Raw genomic sequence first — 21,703 nt, forward strand, 5'->3', positions numbered from 1 at the left:
GCTGACAGACTTCTTTAAGAGCATCACATTTGCCAAAGTCACTTAGCAGATAAGGGTCTGACAGCTCATGAGTGGGCCCTGGAACCGGTACAAAGGGAACGTGAAACCAAAGATGAGATATCAAGACAAATGCTGGGCTTCCTCTTTCCAAATTATTAGCATCCGGATGGCATTTCACAATGTTCGGGGTTTAGGGCATTCAGTGTTGAGTGATAAAATTTTGGGTACACATATCATGCCAATCCATGAACGTGATTTTAAGTCTGAACATCACGTTCTCTGTCATCACTTTGCATATATATGCCTACAACAAAGATTAGGAAGGAACTTGGAAAGAACTTGATGTGCACTGAAATTTGGGGGCCATGCAGTGAGGGTGGAGCATTTCCAGACCATAAATAGGCATATTTTCAGAAGCACATCCTCTCCTCCTTTCCCTGCCAGTTTTGCTTTTGAGGAATCCCTATCCGGGCCTGGTACCACTTTTACAGATGAAAATATTTTTCATTTATTCATTATTTATTTTCTTGGGACAAGTACAGTCAAACCCAGATGAGCCAGCTAGCTGAAACGAAGAAACAGAGGTAGACTCTGCTCTTCCAAGCAGCAAGCCAACTGGAAAAATTGACCCTGAGCGGCTTAAGCCCCCACAGTGCACTTAGGACCCAATCAGACCATCTCGGCCAGCAGTGCCATCAAAGCGGGGCCTTGGGCTCCTGCTCACATGCATATGCACAATCTGAGGAATTAGGGACTCCCAGGTTTCCTTTGTATCCTCCCTGCAAGGGGCTTTGTCGTTAATGCAGAGGGAGAATAACCTGAACCCTGTATTCTTTCCATACTATATTTGTAGCAGCAAGCAGCCCCCTTTCCTAGAGGGAAGGCTTATAATATCAGCCATGGAGTCCTACGCATAAGTAAGAAGTATGCTCAGTGGGAAGGGCTCATGCCCAAAGATGCTGCTGTTGGAAAATGCCTTCTTCTCAGACTCCCCCTGCCCCAGTGCTGTTACTTGTCACCCAAGGAAGCTATAGAGGGCCACACTGGCCAAGTATACATGCTTCTCTTCATGATTCACTGTCAGCCACCCATGAAGATGTCAGATCTTCAATAATTAGGCTCATGGGTGGGTACTGAGCTTTTTAAAAGGAGATTTTAAAAAATATATATTTTCCCAGTCAGAAAATGTTATTTTAAAACACCACCTACCTCATACCTCTTCTGTCCACTATCTGTACTGGTAATAATACTCAGTGTATGATAGGCATTTGAGCTGCTTTCCCTTAGCCCTGTAATTTGTGTTCCTTGTGATTCCTTCCCTTTTGGCCAACAATTTCTATAAGGTGTAGCCAGTGTGAAAATATTGGCCACAATTAACACATACGTGTGTATGTGTGTCTGTGTGTTTGCATACATGTATATGTTTATGCATGTATATGCATGTGTTTAACACACACACGCACACACTTTGGGGTGAGAGTCTCAGCTTGTGTTTTCATGCACGTTTCCAAGGAAGGGGGGCCGGCAGAGAGGCCTTCAAAGGGTTAACTGGAATGGGCGCCCTTGACTGCTGGGCGGGACTGATGTAATCACTGCAGCTCACAGCCAAGTGCATCTGTTCACCATGAGGTCATTCTTCTGCATGCTAATGATTTGGAAAATCAAGTCTAATGTTTGACATTATCAGAAAGGATATAAATAGTATAAATCTTTACTTTGTGGAAGCTGGTCTTATAAACAAGAGGAAAAACAAAAAAAACTTGAGCTAGAACCTGAGATTGCCTCCCCCCCTCCCCAGAACTGCTTTAAAGGTTGTGTCTAGACCTTAAAACCTTGGAGGAATCCACTTGTGTCTGTTGATAAATGAATCCTCAAATCACGATTACAGTCACAGCTAGCAATTTGGTAGTGGAGGACTACAGGTATGTCGAATTTAATAACTAATTTTAAGAATTTCCAAGTGCCTTGTTCAGACCCTCATAAAGATTGATTTTTTCCAAAGATTGTCCCAAACCAAATTAAACAAGTTGTTCCCAGTATACGCAAATCAACTGTTTGCCGAACATGCCAACACTGGTTTGGGTTCCTTTCTACTTTAATATTGCTATGGGGAGCCAGCAGAGGGAGCACAAATCTTTGTTTATTTGTGAGCCCTACATAAACATGTTTGATTTCTCCATGATATGGTCAGAAATACTTCCTCCTTCATGATAGGCCATATTGTAAAGGTTCCAGGATTTAGAACAAGTGGGAGGAAATTCCTCACTAGGGCTCCACTAGATTCTGCCACTTTTAATGTAGGTCATATTTGGAGCTTAACCCAGATTAGTCTGAGTCGGTCTTAGGATGCTGCTGCCAGCGCGACTCTTGTACTGTAAGCTTTCATCAGTCACACTCACGACATGCATGGTACCCTCTTGGAAAGGATTATTATGCTCACCTGCCTGATAAACAAGACTCCTGTAATTTTCTCCTACAACAAAATCAAATTAAGTTCATAGAGACTATCAGAAGACTCTGCCTGGTGTCACTGGATCATTCTGGTGACCCTTCTAAGACTGCAGGTGTACTGGTCCCAAAGTGAATCGGGCAAGTTGATGCTACACAAGCTCCTTTTATAACCCACCAGCCTCTGGCAAGAGGAATAAAGCTTCTACTTGCCGGAGCCCTGAACCATGTGCAGTGCTCACCTGTGCCAGCACATTGTAAGCTTGCCCTTCTGCCCACAGATCCCACTGTGGCCAGTTTGCTGGCAGTTAGCCATCAGGTTGATTCCCCAGACACTGTACAAGGTAGCCTCTAACTATAACCCCCCGAAAGATGACAGATTTCCCCCATTCATTGAGGGTGGTCATGTTACAGATTCATTCCATCTCTCTGTCTCTCCTACTCCCCTCTCTGCCCTCCTTTCTCTGTTCTTCCCTCCATGGTAAAGTGTTCTTCATAAGGTTTTGATTGATAGCATTTCTTACGTGTTCATCCTCCTCATAAATTTGCTGAAACCAGCAAAGGACATCATAGAATGTTCGAGGAAGCTTCAGGAGATATCAAGCCTAACCTCTTCACATTGATTTTGAGTAGGCTGAAGACCAGGCCATGAATGGACAACTGAAGGCCATGTGCAAGTTGGTAGTGGGGCCCTCACCCCTTGTTCCATACTCTCTTTTCTTCCCAAAGTGGAGTCAGGTGTCAGTGATGTCATCCAAGACTCAGATGGTTACCACCATCCCCTACTTCATAAGCTCTCGCCAAACATTGGCTGTCAGGCACATTGGTTGCAGAGTCCCTAATCAGCCACTTTCAAGAGTTTTTCAATGTCCAAAACCCATGTCGCCTCTGAGAGGAGAGAAGCGATACTAATTCAGTTTTTTTCCAACAGAGCTTGTTCAGGAAAGCTGTACCTTCCTCTTGTTGTTTTTCAAAAAGTCCTCATAGGATGAGAATGAAGTTTGGGAAATGATAGTGCTAAGAACGTAAACAGCAGAAGCTCAGATTACCAGAGCTGTTAGTATACACTGCTGTGGTTATTGGTCACTTGGGTGACCAGTGATAACTTCACTGGCCAGCACACCCATGTCATTGTGCCATTCTGTGGGGTGGCCTCATAGCTGTGGCTGCAAAAGCCTCCCAGGGTCCTCTCATTCCTGCTTCTAACCAACCACAGGGAATGGATGAGGGAACCGAAGCCCAGGATATATTCTGACTTCATGTAATGAACAAATGTGCATCAGAGGCTTCCATATGTCCTGGCTATATCAGTCCCAAAGGTTTCCTAGACCTAGAGAGGCTTCTGATATTTTGGGGGTGCTAGAAACACAGCCACAACCTGGGCCCAGAGCCCATGCACCCCACACTGCTACCAAACCATAGAATAGCAGCAGAAGGCAATAGCCATCAGCAAAGCTTTAATCCTTCATACTCCATGGCCAGCGTTTGTAGTTTCCTCCCTTGGTATTTAATACAGCCCAGGTTTTCCTTCTTTTGCTTGTCTTCCTCACATACAGCCACCTCAGTCTCTCAGATTCCACTGTCTTTCTGTCCTCCTTGCTCAACGTTAAGCAGAACCTTCTACCTGGCACCAACTTTCCCAGCTGCCTTGGAGGCTCCTTGCAGGGAGGAGGGATTCCCCGAGAAGGCCGGTTTCCACAGCCGGATAGCTGGAGTCATCTGTGTTCCAGCATGTGGCCTCAGCCCAGTTAGCTGTCATTCTGTGGCTCAGCACGATTCTGTAAGATGGGTTTAATAAAAACCTTCCTTTAGGGTATTCATAAGGATTCAGCAAATTAGTATGTGTAAAAACAGATGAGCACGGTGCCCGGCCCACAGGACCCCTCAGCCAGTGTTTGCTGGGCTGCCGTGCCCACGTTTTCCCTCACTCCATACTATGCAACCCTCTACCTCTTCCAGCCGGTCTTGCTTCTGCCTTCCTCCTAGAACATGTGCCTCCTGAGTCTTCCTTTCTCATCCTGGAGTACACTGCTGCCTGTCCATGGGCCTGTCTCCTAGAAGGGGAGCACAGGCCAGGGACCATGACTGTGGAAATGCCATTGCAGCACCCACCCTGTGAGGACAGTCCCATTCATCAGAGCCATGGCTGCTGACTTGCTATTCATGTTAGCTAAAGACCCAGATGAAAGCTCAGAATTCCATTTAGATCATCCAGAAGTTTCCCTAAATATAAGTGCTCTTCTATCACTGTCTATTTAAGAACTCAGGGCCATCTCCACTCAGCACCCTCAAAACACTTGATTGTAGCCAAGTGAGTGTTGCCACGTGGCATCCAAATAGCTAACGACCCCACTCAATCGTTCCATCCCAGTAGTTCCTCACAGAGCCAGCCCACATCTTCTGTCCACATCACCAGCTCAACTCTGACCCCCTTTCCATATGACATATATATATTTTTTTTAAGATATAACTATTTATTTGAGAGAGAGAGCAGGGCTGAGGGACAGGAGAAGGAAAGAGAGAATCTCAAGCAGACTTACTGCTGAGCGTGGGACCCGATCTCACAGACCTGAGCCAAAATCAAGAGTCAGAACAACTGACTGAGCCACCCAGGCACCCCTATGATGTATTTTTTTTTTAAACTAAAAATGTATTCTTCTTGAAAATGTGATAAAGCATTCATAGCATTTCTTTAAAACACCCATAATCCCATTACCCAAGCCCATCTGCAAATCTCCGCTTGACCCTCTGCCAGAGAGGTGTGTATCTCGGTCTGGGGTGTGGCCTGGGCATGAGGACTTCCTTTTAAAGACTCCTAAGGGCATTTTACTATGCAATCAGGGCTGAGAAGCACTGTCAAGCCACCTCTGTAATGCTTGGTTCCTCATTTTAGTGCCATTGAACTTATCACTCCTATCTTTGTTTTCCTTAGCCTGTGTAAATCGTGTGTGTGCACACAGGCATGCTTGTGTTCTAGCTATAATGCGGTAAATTCTTTAGAGAATGACACATGTATGGCTTCTTTCTTAAAATATATGCAAGAGGTGAGAAGGGGGTGGGATTATGGACATTGGGGAGGGTATGTGCTTTGGTGAGTGCTGTGAAGTGTGTATAAACCTGGTGATTCACAGACCTGTACCCCTGGGGATAAAAATATATGTTTATAAAAAATTAAAAAAAAAAATACACACTGGAGTTGTTATGTTATCCAGTCAAGGTGATTTTATGACCATGCTCAAAAAAAAAAAATATATATATATATATGCAAGAGGAATACAATAGAAATGTGGATAGAAAGATTCAGACTGTTGTTTGTCTCCAGGTCACAGATGTGTGTGGGGCCTGAGGCAGAGGCAGCACGAACTCCTATGATTGTGTTTGGAGGCTCCCTCCCTTCCTAGTCTCCTAGTGATGGTGGACTGGTGATGAGCAAGCAATATGGCCAAAGCCTGGTGTGAGAAGGGGCGGGGGGAAGGGCCTGAGTACTCCTCAGACCACATGATGCAGTTTGAATAACTGAAATGTGTTGCAGGATACTTTCATAAGCAGTATTGTGGGTTTTAAAGAGAATTCTTCATTGTCCTGTTTAGCACCAGATTTTGCTTCATGCTTTTCATCCCTTTTTCCCTCTTAAAATGCTTTTATTCTCCTCAGTGTCCACTCAGGGAGGGGGAGAAAGAAAGGAGACAGACATTTGTTCCAATAGGAAATGATGGCACTCCCTGGACCATGGGGCCATCTCTGAATTGGCCCTGCCCTCCCCCACCCTTGGGACTGTGCTGGGCACCTTAAGGCAACATGAAGGCTCTGGAAGCTTCATTTTCGATGTGTCCCCTACCCTTCTGGAGCTTGCAGTCTTGTTAGGGGAAAAGCAGGTATTTGAACTACTAAAACATGGCTACTTATGAATAAGTTCAGATGAGTTACCTTTAAACTGTCACCACATATTAAAAAGATACAGTTTAAAGAAAGAAAGATACAGTGAGCCAATGATTTGGGTCATTTGGGTTGAGATTTCCCTGAGATGAGCTGTGCCATCTATCTCCGAAGGCTGGAAGAGATGGGAAACTTATGAAATGTATTAGATACACTACTAAGTCTTCCTGCCAGTCAATTTTCAACTTTCCCACATTGGCTAAGACTTGAGATGTCCGAGAACTGGAAGGCCATGGACAAGAAGAATAATATGAGGGACAGTCAACGTGGAAAGAGCACAGAGGAAGAAATGACTCCTTTCAGAGCCCGTGTAGGGACCCTCCTGCCCCTGGGGCTGGTACAGAGGTTAGGGTTGTTCACAGATTCCCAGAAAAAGAAGGGACCCAAGATGATTCATTCTTAAGTATTGACATCACATTTAAATTGTTCTTTAGAAGAACTTGAAGATGCTTCTTTTTCTGTGAAATGCCATCTTCAGTTTAGTTCTGATTTCTCAGTCCTTACAGGGTTTTAAATGCAAGTTGCATCTTCCTCCCTGCCTAACTGCTAATTACGGTTCCCGTGACACTTTCGCAGTTGCCAAGAGATGGCCAGCAGATACCAAGAATTTTTCTCAGAGACAATTTTTGGAAATTACTCTTATTTAAATCTTATTTCAAATAATCTTCAAGATTTGTTTTAGAAGAACCTGGAGTTTTCCAACACCCCATGTTCATGTTCCTTGTGAACCACAGCTGTGATGGTCATGTTCTCCCAGTTCTAACAGGTGGAATAGGTGCAAACTTCAGCCCGTAGGGTGGGTGCAAGGAAAACTCCATGGTTTTGCTTGAGTTTCTATTTAGCAACAACTAAACCAAAGCAGAGGCCAAATGAAATCTCTCTTACCAGCATTTAAGTCTGCTGATGGAAAAAAGAAAGAATATTTTATACTATCCTTTTCCAGAAGACTATACAATGATGACTAGGAAGTAAACCTCTGCATAGCATAATAGACAGAAAAGCTGGTTACTTTTCTCCAGTTAACCTTCAAAGACCCTCAAAAGGCCAGGGAGGAAAAAAAAAAATCCCTAAAAAATGGGAAACATGCCAGTCAACTTTGTTTAAAAATAAATAATATAAAAAACAGATTTACAGGGGCGCCTGCGTGGCTCAGTTGGTTAAGCAGCTGCCTTCGGCTCGGGCCATGGTTCCGGGGTCCTGGGATCGAGCCCCGCATCAGGCTTCCTGTTCAGCAGAGAGCCTGCTTCTCTCTCTCCCTCTGCCTGCTGCTCTGCTTACTTGTGCTCTCTATCTCTCTGTCAAATAAATAAATAAAATCTTTTAAAAAAAAACAAAACAGATTTACAACATTGACATGGCCAAAATTCATTTCTCAGCACAGAAGAAACCTTACGACATCTCTGTAAAGAGTGTAAAGAGAGAAAGAAAAGGCAAAACCCTATTTTTCAGGCACTTCAGGAATATGAGACAATAAAATCCCAGATGCATAGAGGACACATCCCGTTGCCTATGTCCCCACACCAGGACCCTTCGGCGTCCCCCTCCACCATACCCCCTAGTGCTCAGCCATTACCTGTGGCAGCGTCCTCGTCCTACATAGTCACCCAGCCTCTCTTCTCTCCAGCAAGGTCGTCTGACCTTGGCATTGCCCGAGGTGAGGAAAGCTGCTGCAGGTCTTCCAGGACTCAGATGGCAGGGTCCTGTTCCCCCCGCCCTGATCTCAGGCAAAACTACAGAGTGCAGGTTCTCCTGCCATGGCTGCTGAGATACGTCCAGGCAGACCCTGAAGCTGATTTGCATCCCAGAGCCCATGCGTGGTAGTTAGGGAAACCCTGCTCCTTAGCTCTGTCCCCAGGGCTTGGAGAAGCAGCTAGAGAAACAGCCTGACTCCGGTTAACGGCAGAGCCCTGTGTAACATCTGGGCATGCAGCATTCTGAGCCCATGCTCTCCTGACCTGGGGATGTTGGCCCACTCAACATCAGGGCAAGAGTCCCAGAGAAGAGGTGACCACAGAGAAGAAAGGAAGAAGCCAGAAATAGGGCTTTTCGGGTCACTGGGCTGACTCTGCTCTTTATTCCAATTACCCAAAGCTGGTGACTTGCCAGCCACCATATTTAGATATTAAAACTCAGACCACCTCAAGTCCTGGGGACACACATGTACCTTTGGTACAGCCTAGGTAGATGGGAACTGTAGCTTCATTCCTCAGAGCATCGCCACATAAGTCAGGGACTTCAGACATTCGTTCCATAAATATTTACTGTGCACTAATGGAGAAGGTATAGAAATGGGCAAAACAGCAGTCCACCCTTCCTGAGGCTTATCTTTTAGATGAGTGAAGATGCTGCTCTACTGTCAGGAGCTGTGGGGTGCCATTTAAAATGGGGGATGAGAGAGTGCCTGGCTGGCTCAGTGGGTTAAGTGTCTGCCTTCGGCTCGGGTCATGATCTCAGGGTCCTGGGATGGAGCCCCACATCAGGCTCTCTGCTCAGCAAGTAGTCTGCTTCTCCCTCTCCCTCTTCCTCTGCACCCCGCCCCCACCCATGCGCTCTCTCGCTCTCTCTCAAATAAAATCATTGAAAAAAATAAAATAAAATGGGCCTCACTGAGAAGGTGACATTTGAGGAGAGGCTTGAAGGAAGTGAGGGAGCAAGCCATTTAAATCTTGGGGGAAAGCACTCCAGGCAGACAGAACAGCAAATGCAAAGACCCCAAGGCTGATGCTTTTCTGGCACAACTGAGGAACAGTGAGGGGCCCAGTGTGATTAGGGTAGAGCCAGCAAGGGGGTGAGGAGGAGGAGGAAGGTCAGAACAACCTCACAAGCCTAGAGAAAGACCTTGGCTGTTACTCTAGTGAGCTGGGCATCTCCTGGAGGGTGTTAAGCAGTGGGGTCACATGGTATGGTTCTTGATTAAAAAGATCACTGTGACTCCTGTAGGGAGGATATTCCAGGGGAGGGGCGGGAGCGAAGCTAGTCAGATAATATTTTGTTCCCCATGTATTCCCATCCCCTGCTACACAGCAGGCACAGAATATATGTTGAGTAATGAACGAATGTTGTGATCCAAGAGATGTTACCCCGAACATTCTCCATGGGGCCACTAGAGGGGCCCCTGATGACAGTCCTTCCCCCTGGTGCCACAGAATGCAGCCCCTAACTGGAATGGAACAGGTGAGGGGAGCACGTGACACCCACCTCTTGTAGGGGAAGATTTACGTGGTGGGAAGAAGAAAATGAAAAGGGGATGGGGCAGCACTTTGACCTGTGATCATTTGTCCCCCACCTGCTTAAGACTCGCCTCTGCCAGACTCACACCAGAATCCAGTAGTCAGGAACCCGTGGGCTAGCATGGAGAATCATGGTAGATAACCATCCCCGGTGCACAGAAGACACATAAAAGGACTTGCATTGAGCCATAAGATCTAGGATACAAGAGAGAAGATTCCTTGGCATTGTTTTGCTCTGAGAAAAACAGTCTCTAGAACAATCAATGAGTAGTAAAGGCTCTTTACCTATATGTAGAAATCACATGACTGCACACTTTCCCCCACAGTCTGCCCTCCACAGAGCAAGATTCATCTCTTTGGCAGTTTGGGAACTGAGGAGTGTTGGTTTTTTTCATTATCAAGCGGCTGGTCGTGTCAAGACCAGGGCTCAGGGGCTTGGCCAAATGAGATTCTTTGCCCTCCTGGAGAGGCCCCCTGCTTTTGGGGGCCTGCTTGTGGCGGGGGGAGCCCTTCTTTTGTGGCAAAGGCAAAATGCTCCTCCCAAAAAGCCAAAAGGACTATTTTATAGGACTTCTGACCTCTACAGTGTGTCCAGTGGCAAATACACAGCCACTTCGACACAGATAACTGAGAAATGTAATTGAAAGTTACCAAAGTGTTGCCTACCTTAGGAGGCAAATGAAACACCACAGAAAGAATTCACATATAGAAAACATCTTAATTATGGAATAAAACTGCTTCCTTCCTGTCTGAAGACAACAGGGTGGCTTTCGTCAGTTTAACAACCAGACAGTCCCATTGTTTCTTTGATGTTTCCTCAGACACCTCAGACAGATACCTGGAACTCCCTGTCTTCCCTCAAGTCGCCACAGACAACACTGCTAAGTTTTCCTGAGCAGCTGATTATTAGAGAATGTAAAAAGTTGTCCCAAGCTGCACACAGAATCCTAACGTGTCCTGAGGAGAATTACACTGTTGTCCTACCTCACCACCCGAGGCCACTCCTGGGTGTTTAGGGGATGGATAAACTCAAGTTAGGATAAACGCAAGAGAACCTCGAAGGAAAGATTAGTGTGTGGTCTGAGAGACAGCCCCATTTTCTTTGCTCTCAGGATGGTGGGTTGAGAGTTTGTGGTGTGACACAGGAGGAGAGATGCTGCTGGCATCCGCTAGGGGACCCTGTCCCCCTGCCTAGCTGGGCATCCACGTGGTGGGGGGAAGAACCTGATTCTTCCAAAACTTGTAGCCACTTCTGCTGTATCACTTTGGGAAAGGAAGTGACAGGGCTGTTGCCCAGATCACCTTCTGTTCCTTTTTGCCATTTTTTCCAAACTGCATTATTGAGATATAATTCACCTACCATATAATTCATCCATGTAAATCCTTTCATTGGTTGATGGACATTTGACTATTCCTTCTTTTTGGCTGTTAGGAATATTGCTGCTATAAACTGTCTATACTGTTTTGCCACTTTCTGAGATGTGAATTCAGTCTGGTACAATGAACAGTCCTATCATGGCTAAGATGTAACCGAGATCTTTGTATTCATGTTCTGTGAGATAGCAAGATGGTCTAGAAACCTCTGTCTCTGCAAGGGCTTGACAAGAAAAGCTGAAACCAAGATATTAATCTTAAATGTATAATTTAGTTCAGTTTAACCATGGAGCCATATAAGTACATTATAGCTGTGGAAGAAAAGAGAAGAGTGTTAGAGAACTCCATGGGCATCCCACTTGCTTGCTAAGTCCCTGCACAGGTGCTTATGCACGTGCAGACACACAGGACCTGCGCTCTCTGCCTGCCTGCCTTTTGGTCCAGCTGTCCCAGCTTTCTGATTCGGAACCAAAGTTGATGGGCAAGACCAACGACCAAAAAAAAGAAGCCAGAGCCAGGGCCAGGGCCAGGATACAGCCAATGCTGCTGGGTTGGAAATACTGGAAGCCATCCTTGGGCCATTTGGAAATGTTAATTAAGCTGGCTAATTCCCACTGGTCTTGAGTTGCCAGTGTTGAGTTGAGCATGTAGGCAGGCTTACCCCATCCATGGCTGCACCTGTTCCCTTCCTCAGAGCCATTCCAAGGGGTCTGAATAGCCCAGACAGCTCTCTGATCTCCCACTCTGTCCACCTTCCTGCTGGGAGGATACTTAGCGTGCGCCTGAAGCTGGAACCGCGGTCCACTGTCTCTCTCCCTCAGCCATGCCAGCTCACAAAACCAGTCCCTTCCTCAATTATCTTGAACCAGTTCATCATTTTCCACACTGACTGTTCAATAATAAGGACCCAAAGAGAAGCTTTTCCTGTCCGACTCTGCCCACTGTCCTCCCAGGTGGCGGTCCCGGATGGCAGCCTTTCCTCGGAGATGAGAAGTTCCATTCAAATCCTTGCTCTTCCGCTCTCCCGGTGAGGCCTGCCGGAGAACACAAGCCTCAAAAAGACCACAAGGCAGAGCTGTGTGGAACACAGCTCTCCTCCAATCAAGACTATTGTTTCCTGTGTTGTAGCAAATCCTCGTTGATATCCGGAGTAGCCAAGAAGCTGCAAGAGGCCCACGAAGCAGGACATCTTTCTCTACGAGTGGCTTCTGGATTCTCCACTCAGAGCCACCAAGTGCCTGCATTTTAGCCCCTTGGTGTGTGGTGACACGCAGAGGCTTCTCCCCAGAGGGGCCTCACTCCCCTGCTCTTAGACACGAACAGAGTCTCTCCCACCTGGTGTGGCTCCAGTCCCCACCGCAGAGGTCCCCAAGACATTTGGATTTCCTCCCTTGTCTCCTCTTCCCAAAACACCAGAAATCCCAAGTGTTTGTTTAATTGCCATACCTATATCTGGGCTTTCAGCATATAAAAAATAAGATCTTGCCGCCCACCCAAGGGGTGGTACCACTCTGCTAGAATGCAGGCCACAGCTCAGCCACCAAAGCCCCCCACAGGCAGGAGCTTCATCTGCTTTGTTCACGGCTGTAACCAAGAGCCTGGAACAGAACCTGGCACATCTCACGTGCCCAGTTGATGAAAAGATGAAGTAATTACGCTCTGTATCTCTCCCACATCCCCCTAAGCATCACACGCCTACTGTTTCCTTCCTGTCCCTCCTCTCCACACCCCATGTACTCTCGACTGGTGCCTTCCAATGCTGCCCGGGCTAGCAGGTACCTCACGTTCACCCCCAGGGACGTATCAGGAAGCTGACAGCCCTACTCCTCTGTTCCAAGTGCAGGCCCCCACCCTTCAGTAGCACTGCCTGTGTGTCAAGGGCAAGTGACATTTGAGCCCCACGGAATAATTAAAGCAGCCTCCAACTGTCTCTGTCTTTGCATCTCCTTAACTCACCCATGGACTGGCAGTTACTGAGACATTCTGTTTGGTCCAGCACACCACACCAGGCTGCATCTGGGGATGCACTGGGGAGAGGAGCAAACCAGTCCTCATCAGCAATTACAAACAAGCCATCCATTGTTAGCTGCGCCATCTGCTTTCTTGGTACGCCCAGCATAACCAGCGCTGAAGAGGTTGCAGCGGAGGGAGGCCAAGGAGTCCCTTCATGAAGAGACCCTTTGCTCACACTGGAGAGGGTAGGTAGCGTGGGGCTACCCTGAAAAGCTGGGCCTCCCCAACTGAAAGAAGAGAGACCTTCGGAGAGATGTTGTACGCCTGCCATTTTCCGTGCACAGAAATGGGTGCCACACTGTGCACAGCACAGTGCATTGGGAGAAAGCAGGAAATCGAGATCATTGTGTTATCCAGGATCCATGGAAAACATTCTAGTCTGTTACCAGCAAGCAGCCAGTCGCAAGCACTTCCTCTGGGCTAGAGCACTATCAATGTATAGAGAAGGAGCAGGCCATTTATCCTGAAATTCCTAACCCCGAATAATTCTGCAGAGGGGATGAATTTTCAACAGATTGTAGAGGTGCACATTTCTTCTGGAGAACGCCACTTAACAGTATGTCAGTGGTCCTTCTGACAGCCTTCTGAACCATCATCTTAGAAACTGGCCCTGCTCCCCGTGCCAACCTTGGCAGGCAGGATCAATAGACAATCCAAGTTTACAACTGCGGCTGAGCAGACAGCAGTCCGTGTCACTGATGAATATCCTTTGTCCAGATTTGATGGTGGTCTAGTGACACTGAATTCAGGAGTGGCATGGGGGTTGGGGTGAGGAGCTATGCCTGGTAGAGAATGAGGCTGAGAACTTGCTAAGGGAAACCCACTAGGAAATATACTGTCTGTGGGAGGGGTGGGGGAAATTAAGAAAACCTGTCACCAAGTCCATAAAACTCGGATCCTGTGTCGGGGTCAGCTTGACTACTGAGATCCTCCTGCTCTGGGCGGGAGGGTGAGCTTGCAGTCCGATCTCACCACAGCAGGGCCCCCTTCCCAGCTGCCTACTATGCAGCAGGCTGCCTGCCTTCTCCCTGGGGACTGTCACATCACCGTTGACACTAGTACTGAATTAACACACTGTGTACACCTCAGAAACCTGTGAAATGAAATGAAGAGGCACACAAACTTGCACACTTAGAGCCTGGCAAGTATTTTTTTTCAGGTCATCTACTGAATTCCAAATGCTCCTCTTGAACATTCTTATTTTTGACGTATTTTCGACCAAATCAGTCTGCAGATAAGGGGTGACAGGAAAAGGGACCTGTGGTCAGTGCCGCCTGGTGCCCATGGAGCTCCCAGCAGCATCTACACAACACATCCTAGAAACGCTATTGTCTTTCTCATTTCACATCTATAAATGTGATGGCAGCTAGAATTCTGTCCTGCCAAGGAGAATTTTAAGTGACTTTTCAGTTCGTAATGATCTCCAAAGCTGTGACAACACCCAAGCAGCACAGGAATAAATGTATTATTAGCACTGTGTTCATTATCAGGTTGGGCTGTGGGTTTACTGGGCTTATATTCATTTGATTTCATGTTCTCTCCTTTCAGATTAAAATATGTCAAGATCTCATTGCCATGTTTGAGCAAGGTAAGACTGAGGCTTGGGATTTGCCCAGCCACTGTGCTCTCGGGGAGGGGTGCATGAATTCACTAACCCGCCTCCATCCAGGGCTAACCCCGTGCTGAAATGTCCCCTCGAGTGCCTGCTGCCTCCCACCTTCCCTCCCGAGGGGCCCTGCCCACACTCCTGCCCCTGCATGTCTGTGCTGCCCGGGGAAACCCAGCCTCGCCTTTCTTCTGCCCGTGCGCTCTGCGGGGAATCCGACACCAACACCTGCCAGCCTAGAAAATGTCTTTGTCACCCGCGCTTTTGTGTGCGGGGCCACGGGGAGCCCGTGGACCAAGGGGCCGCCCTCTTTTTTGTTGCCCAAGCCAGGAGGAGCAGGATGTTGAGATGGGCTGATAAGATGTGGCACGTGCTGGGCCGGCCTTTGACCGCTTGCCTTAATGGGCGCCTCCGAGGCCTCCGTGCAGGGAGGGCAGGTTGTCTGGGGGGCTGTTGAATGGAACAGCTGGGGGAGGAAGAAGACAAAAGCTGGGGGAACACAGAGGGTGGAGAACCCGGGGATGGGCTGCAGTTGAGGACCCAGAGGGCAGGCTGGTGGCAGCAGGTGTGACCTCCGTGGGCTTCTCCTTTCTGCCCTGGCTCTGAGGTCCAGGCCCGTCCCGGTGCCACCTTGTAGCAGTGCTGGCCGGAGGCAGCCGGGGCTGCACCAACTCGTGGGCTCACAGGTGGAAGAGAGACCAGATGGTGATGATGTTCACAATAATACGGGAGGACACCAGTGAGCTGTCATTTATTAACCGTGTCATCACAGAGGAACGCATGGCACAGATGCCCATCACCATCTCAGGAGCTACGCAGATGGAATGTTAGCATCTAGACTTGTGGGTTCATCCACAGCATCACCCTCCTCCACCTGCAGAGCAGACGAGCAGTCCCTGCCACAGCGAGCCGACCCTACCGCCCAGCAGCCCTTTCTTGTGCCCTCAGCTGCAGCTTTGGCTCAGTCCCAGAACTGTTCCAAACTAGGCCCACTGGCTTGAGCTCCCAGAGGCAATGTGCCCCCACCAGCCCCAGTGCTCGTGGTGGGTGGAGGAGAGTGGGGCTATCCAGTGCTCTCCAGAGTGGGGGCCTCCTGCAGAAGTCTTTATGGGCTGGGACCCCATATGCATGCGTCCTCTCCCGCTCCTACTACAGAGCAGCCAAGTGGGGCTTGAGTGCCCTTGGAACAGACCCCCGGCTTCCAGCAGGAGGAAAGGGCCGAACAGAGTGGAGCGGCTGCCGGCAGCTTGCGAGTGGAATTACCTCCTTTGTGGCTCACCGGCCCATTCCCCAGCTGCCGCCTCCCCATCAATCACGGGGTGCAGTGGGCACGGCAGGAGCCATCACAGGCTGGGGATGTGCCAGAGTGGGGAAGTAGGGGACTGGAGGAATGCAAGGGCACTGCCACGCAGGCTCTGGCTGTGGGGGGGGCTCGGCTTTCGTTGCGGGGAGGGGGGGTGGTGGTGGTGTTCGTTTTGCAGAACTTCATGCATTCCTCAAAGTCCGCTGCCTGCCTGCCGTCCCTCTGTCTACCTGCTGTCCGTCTGTCTGCCTGCCATCCTGCCCCACTGCTGGAAAGCAGCATGCAACACCCCCCCTTTGCCCTCCCCAACTGGGGGTGTTCGATATTTCCTTCCCATCTACAATTACTCTTTCATTTAATATCATAGCTTTGAACATCATTTCATCTCTTTCATTTGCTAGCTTTTTATTTTCTTTTTCCTTCCCTCTCTCCCAATCGATCTGATTACAATACTGGGTAGAGTGGTTCCTAGTGAGAAATGCAAAATCTTAGACAATTCAAAGTGAAAGTGTTTCAAAATGGAACATCATCTAGGATTGAATCAGGTTTGTTCACCCCTGTGTTCAGAGGGGACAGAGAGAGAGAGACCTTTTACCAATGCCATCTCTGTCATGGAGGTCAGTATAGCTGTACTGCCTTTGTCAAAAGCAGCCTGTTTTTTAAAAGATGAGAACCCCAGATATTTCCTCTCTCTGCCCGGCCTTACAGGGACCAGACCGGCAGTCAAGAGATGGTAGAGCCGGGGCGCCTGGGTGGCTCAGTGGGTTAAGCCGCTGCCTTCGGCTCAGGTCATGATCTCAGGGTCCTGGGATCGAGTCCCGCATCAGGCTCTCTGCTCAGCAGGGAGCCTGCTTCCTCCTCTCTCTCTCTGCCTGCCTCTCTGCCTACTTGTGATCTCTCTCTGTCAAATAAATAAATAAAATCTTAAAAAAAAAAAAAAAAAGAGAGATGGTAGAGCCACCCCCCTCCACGGTGGGCATCTTAAGGCGCTGGAATTGGGAACCCACTGGGGAAGGCCATCTTCTCAGGCCCAAGCATGTTTGTGGGTATTGATTTCAGAGGCTCTTCCTAGAAACAATAAGGTAAGGTCAGAAAATGAGAAAAGATGTTGTCTGTGAATAAGACAACTTACATCAATTAATCGCAAATGCCAATAATAATAAAAATTTCAAAGGCCAAACCCCTGGAAGTGAAGCATGCTGGGAGGAGGACAGAAAGCCTGCTTCTGGGGTTTGTTTGGAGCCCGGAAGCTTGGGGTATAACACAGCCAGCTTAAAAATAGCTTGCGGGGGAAGAGGGGTGATGAAACAGAGCCTCTCCCTCACAGCCCGGCCCCGGGGGAGACCAGACTCTAGCAGCAACTGGGGCTGGGTGTTGCAGCAGGCTTTCCTGGATTCCTCTGAGCACCCTCGCAGCTGCCCTGGGGTGGGGGAAAGGTGCAGACACGCATGCTTGGATTCTACTCCTCTTCCCTCTAGTGTTAAATAGCGCTATGCTCATCTGGACCCATTCTGGCAAGCAATTTGGTCCTGAGCCCTCGCTCAGACCCTTTGGGGAAGAATCCAGTTGTAACTCATCAGGTGAATATCAATATGTAAATGCACGTAAATAATAACACAGGCAGGGGTCCCTGAAGCTGTCCATCAAGTTGTCCTGGCTTCTTCATGGACTCTGTCTGGGCCATGCTGCTGCCTCCCTGGCTCCTCTTCCCCTTACTGCAATGAGGGGCTTTTTCTCTTCATTCTTCGCTTGTGGATGGGATGGTGAGGCCAGGTGAATTTCAGGAAGACTCATAGCTTGGTTCTGCTGCCCGAGAGTCTAGAGTAAAGATTCGGAGGACAGACATTCACGTGTTGATTCACTCAGGAAACATCTCTGCCCCAGTGACAAAGGGAGATCATCTAAGCTTTTCTGAGGAAGTGGTGCCATGTGTCCTGAGGACCACAGGTTCTTCTTGGATCTGTGCCCTCAGGGCCTCTCCTGGTGCCGTGACTTGGCTTTTCTCTGCTTCCCTTGCAGGGCCCTGGCCGCCAGCCTGAGTGCCTACTCATGGCACCTCTTGGCAAGGAGGAGATCAATGAGACACCCCCTTCCCCCACCCCGAACCCCCAAACACAGAGACTCCGGGAAACATGACTGCTCTGCCGGTGTCCTCGACACATCTTCCCATTAACGGGCTTCCGAAATTAAAGGGGAACCCCACCAGAATGCCGCAGGCTGGATTTTCTCACCGGGCTGTGTCGTCTTGCCCTAGAACCTCACGAAACTTGAGCTTCCAAAGAAGAGGGGAAGGTCGCCAACAACCAGAGACAGACCCACTCTCGTGGGCATTGATGCCACTGCTCCCAGCTGGGATGACAGGAGAAGATTCTGGGCTTTAGGGAAGGGGTGGAGAGCAACTGGTTTCTATACCCCGAGTTGTTTATAAACCCAAGCAAGATTCACAGAAGGGCTGGCAAAACAGCTGTTAAACTGAGGAATTTTCTCTGCATTGATTTCACTAGGTCTTAATGTTAGGATTTATGGTTTACTCAAAAATTTCATCATCATGGAAATTGGCTTTCCCCAGGGTCTTTGGCCCAGGAGAAGTTTTATCTGAGTTGCTGAGTGTTTTCCACCTGGTGTCTGATGCCCACTAACTGGGAAGAGGTTTTTCCAGCCATCCTGGAGGAAACAGGGTCCTATCCCTATGAAAGCACCTGTAGGTCAGGAAGCTTCCAGGGCCCAGCTCAGCACAGCCCCCACATCAACACACAGGAGCACACCAACACAGAAGCTAGATTGAGACAGTCCCCCCAACCCTTGTGATGTCCCTCTGCCTCCAGAAGCTTTGCCCTGCAGTTGTGCTCTCCTGTCCACTGCTGGGGGAGGGCCATGGCACAAATGGGGGCTTTCTACCCCTTTGATTCCAAGAAAGGCGGGTTGAATCTGTTTAAAAAGAAGAAAAAGAAATGAAAAGCTTGAACTTCCAGCTGTGCTTGGCCAGCATCCTTGCTGGGTGGCTGAGGGTGTCAGTGACAGGAACTTCAGTTAGGAAGAGCTCTCTGGCCCTCTGCCTCTTACGTAGGCCTGCAGCCCATCTCCAGAAGGGATGGGTGGGCAGCACATAGAACACAGGCACTAGGAACCCAAGAAAGATCGGTCCCTGAAAGGGTGCTTCCCTGCCTCCCTTAACCCTCTGCCTCTCTGCTCTGTGCCCACTTATGTGTCCCCCCTGGCAGCTTTGGTCCCCTTCCTGGTGAGTCCGCTGAGCCCTCTCAGTCCATCAGAGTGGCTGTTTTCACTGACCAGTCACTTCTTTCCATCCGCCGTTGCGTTGTTTTGGCTGGTACCTGACCCTTGCTGGGGAGAAACAAGCAGACCCAGGAGCCAGGCTTGCTTACGGGACAATTGAGGAAGGATCGAGAAATTCCTAGGGAAGGATAGACCTTCTAAGTCTAGAGAGAACTTGTTTTTCAGCTTTAGAGAGGACTGCAGGTAGGGCATGAGGCCCAGGCTCACAGACAGAGTGTCTTGGAGGTTACCCGAACCTGAAAGAAAGAGAAGTAAGCCTTAGTCACTTTGGGCTGTTCGGTAAATGGGCCCAGTTGGTTGGCTCACTGGGGGCTTCATGGCATGAAGCCACGAATGTCACAGCATTTTCTGTTATCTTCTCCAGCCCTGCCCCAGCCGCCCACCGCTATCTTTTTAATAATTTGGACTTTCGGGTCTGCACAGTTTGTCCGCTGTCACTCAGACTCCAGACTCGTGTTGAGTTGCTCCACTGGATATTTACAAAGTGCCCAGACCTCATTCCTGTAGGGGAGCACATCACCCGTACCTGGGCTCCAGAATCCCAGGCAGGCTCTGACAGCCAGTAGCTTCTCGGAGGACATTTCATTTCCAGGCTCTAGAAATCCCCTGTGGCAGAAGTCGCACTGAACTTCCCTATTTCATGATTCCATTTTATCTCTCAGAACCAGTCCTCCTATCCTGCAAATGGGAAATTAAGTTGTAGGCAGCAAATACCTAGACCTTTCCTGTCATTCCTACTGATTTTAACATCCCTAAGACCCGCGGTTTGGGGACTGGAGCTGCTTCTGAGCCTACTGCTGTCAGTAGCAGCATTGGTGTGGAATAGGGAAACAGGAAACCTAGCAGCCAGGTTTGCTTACAATCACGTGGACCTGAATCAGTTTTGTTATTTGGGGTGGAAAATTGAGATGATCAAGTTCTTTTTTTTTTTTTTCTTCACTTAGAAAAGCAAATATTGTGCTTTTTGCAATAAATGCCTTTCCAGCAAAATAATGGAGGGTCACTCATCCGGCGGGGACCCACCTGAGTCCCAGTGCTGACTCGTCACATTAGTAGGTCAGCCATCTGTGAGCAAAAGTGGCCCTAATCAGCCCCAAATGGGTAAGATTTGCTGGATCTTGGGCAGGGCCAAGCCTGTCCCCCCACTTCTCTTCACACTGATCTCTGCACACACTGATTTCCGTCCAAAGCAAAGCTGATGTCCCATAACCTTACTAAGAAGGTTTTTGTACTTTAAAAAAACAAAACGATGACTTCTTAAAAATAGTAAAATCTGAAGTAGTAGACAGTAGTAAGGAAATTTCGCTTGGGTAAGTGACTGTCATGGTGTCTTCATGCAGTGACGGCTGCAGTTTGCTAAAAGCCAAGGGAGGAAGGGGAGGCAAGTCTTGTCTTCACAAGAGGGGCTGACAGACGGGACCCCCAGCCTTCTGAACAAGAGATCACTCAGATCCACAGACCATGCAAATCACGTCTTCCTGACCTTCCTCCCAGTGTGGCAGCCTGCGCTTCCCTTCCAGGTCCGTCTGTATCGTCTGGAAGCTGGAGCTCAACTTACTGTGACGTCTCACATGGGACTGCGTCGTGTCTGTATCTACTGGAGGGAAATTCGACATGAAACAACCACTGTTCTAGCTGCACTCAGTACCTGTGTATGATATACACATTAAGTGAATGTTTTCTTAGGAGTTCAGGTCGACAACATTTAGTTTATGTAAATAAGAAAGAGAAACCGATAAATATGGGGAATTAAGTTATAGGATGTCATTTGCTCTTTATTTTGCTCTCTCTTATTTAATTTGCCTCATGCCCCACATCTGGGTTTAGGCCTCGGTGGGCTGGACCCCTTCATACAGTCCGCCCTTGCAGGCGTGTGCCTACCCGGAAAAGCACACAGCTCCGCTGATGACTGCCGCTCGACTCTCCAGTCTACCCACCTCTCTTTCATTCTGATTTACTGTGATGATTTAATAAAGTAGAAACACAGCACTTAGGTGCATGTTTCTTTCGTTTTCATTATAGTTTCTAGGAAAATAAAGTTTATCCTGGCATCTCACAAAAGATGGCTTGTGTTCTGTTTTATCAGAATTGCTCAAAAGCCTTTTTTTTTTTTTTCCAAACCAAAACTTAATTATGTATCCAAAATGGTAGCCAGTACCACTCCGGGGAAATTTACAAATGTGTTTACGTAAAGTCAGTAGGGAATCCCCAGCCCTGATGAGCAAGAAGCTGACTTTGAGTGTTTGTCTTTGTGAGTAAGTGGTGATAAAAGGTAATACCAATCCCTGTTGGTGTGGTTGAGGCCCCATTGATGGCCCTGTCTCACCTCTCCAACCGTCACGTTTCAATGGCCTGGCCAGATGGTCTCCACCAGCGTCTTAGGCTAGTCCATGCTCTGGGCACTGGGGAACTTCCAACATATTGGACAGTCGAGCTACCTAAAAATCAACCATTGGTCCATTTCACAAATAGTTATTGAGTCCGTAACACAAGACATTT

General features: G+C 48.4%; 1 protein-coding gene across 11 annotated transcripts in view; it reads left to right on the forward strand.

The window, feature by feature from the left end:
* Nucleotides 1–21,265, forward strand: part of RALGAPA2 (Ral GTPase activating protein catalytic subunit alpha 2) — a 328,431-nt gene extending 307,166 nt beyond the window's left edge. For all 11 annotated transcript variants that reach the window (XM_082743139.1, XM_082743124.1, XM_082743140.1 and 8 more), the window contains 2 exons: nucleotides 14,550–14,589; nucleotides 17,930–21,265. In XM_082743139.1, the coding sequence (XP_082599265.1) occupies nucleotides 14,550–14,554 (5 nt within the window). In that variant the 3' untranslated portion in view covers nucleotides 14,555–14,589; nucleotides 17,930–21,265. The remainder of the gene's footprint in view (nucleotides 1–14,549; nucleotides 14,590–17,929) is intronic.
* The last annotated feature ends 438 nt before the right edge of the window (nucleotides 21,266–21,703 follow it).

This window comes from Mustela nivalis (genome assembly GCF_964662115.1).
Source record: "Mustela nivalis genome assembly, chromosome: 8".
NCBI lineage: Eukaryota > Metazoa > Chordata > Mammalia > Carnivora > Mustelidae > Mustela > Mustela nivalis.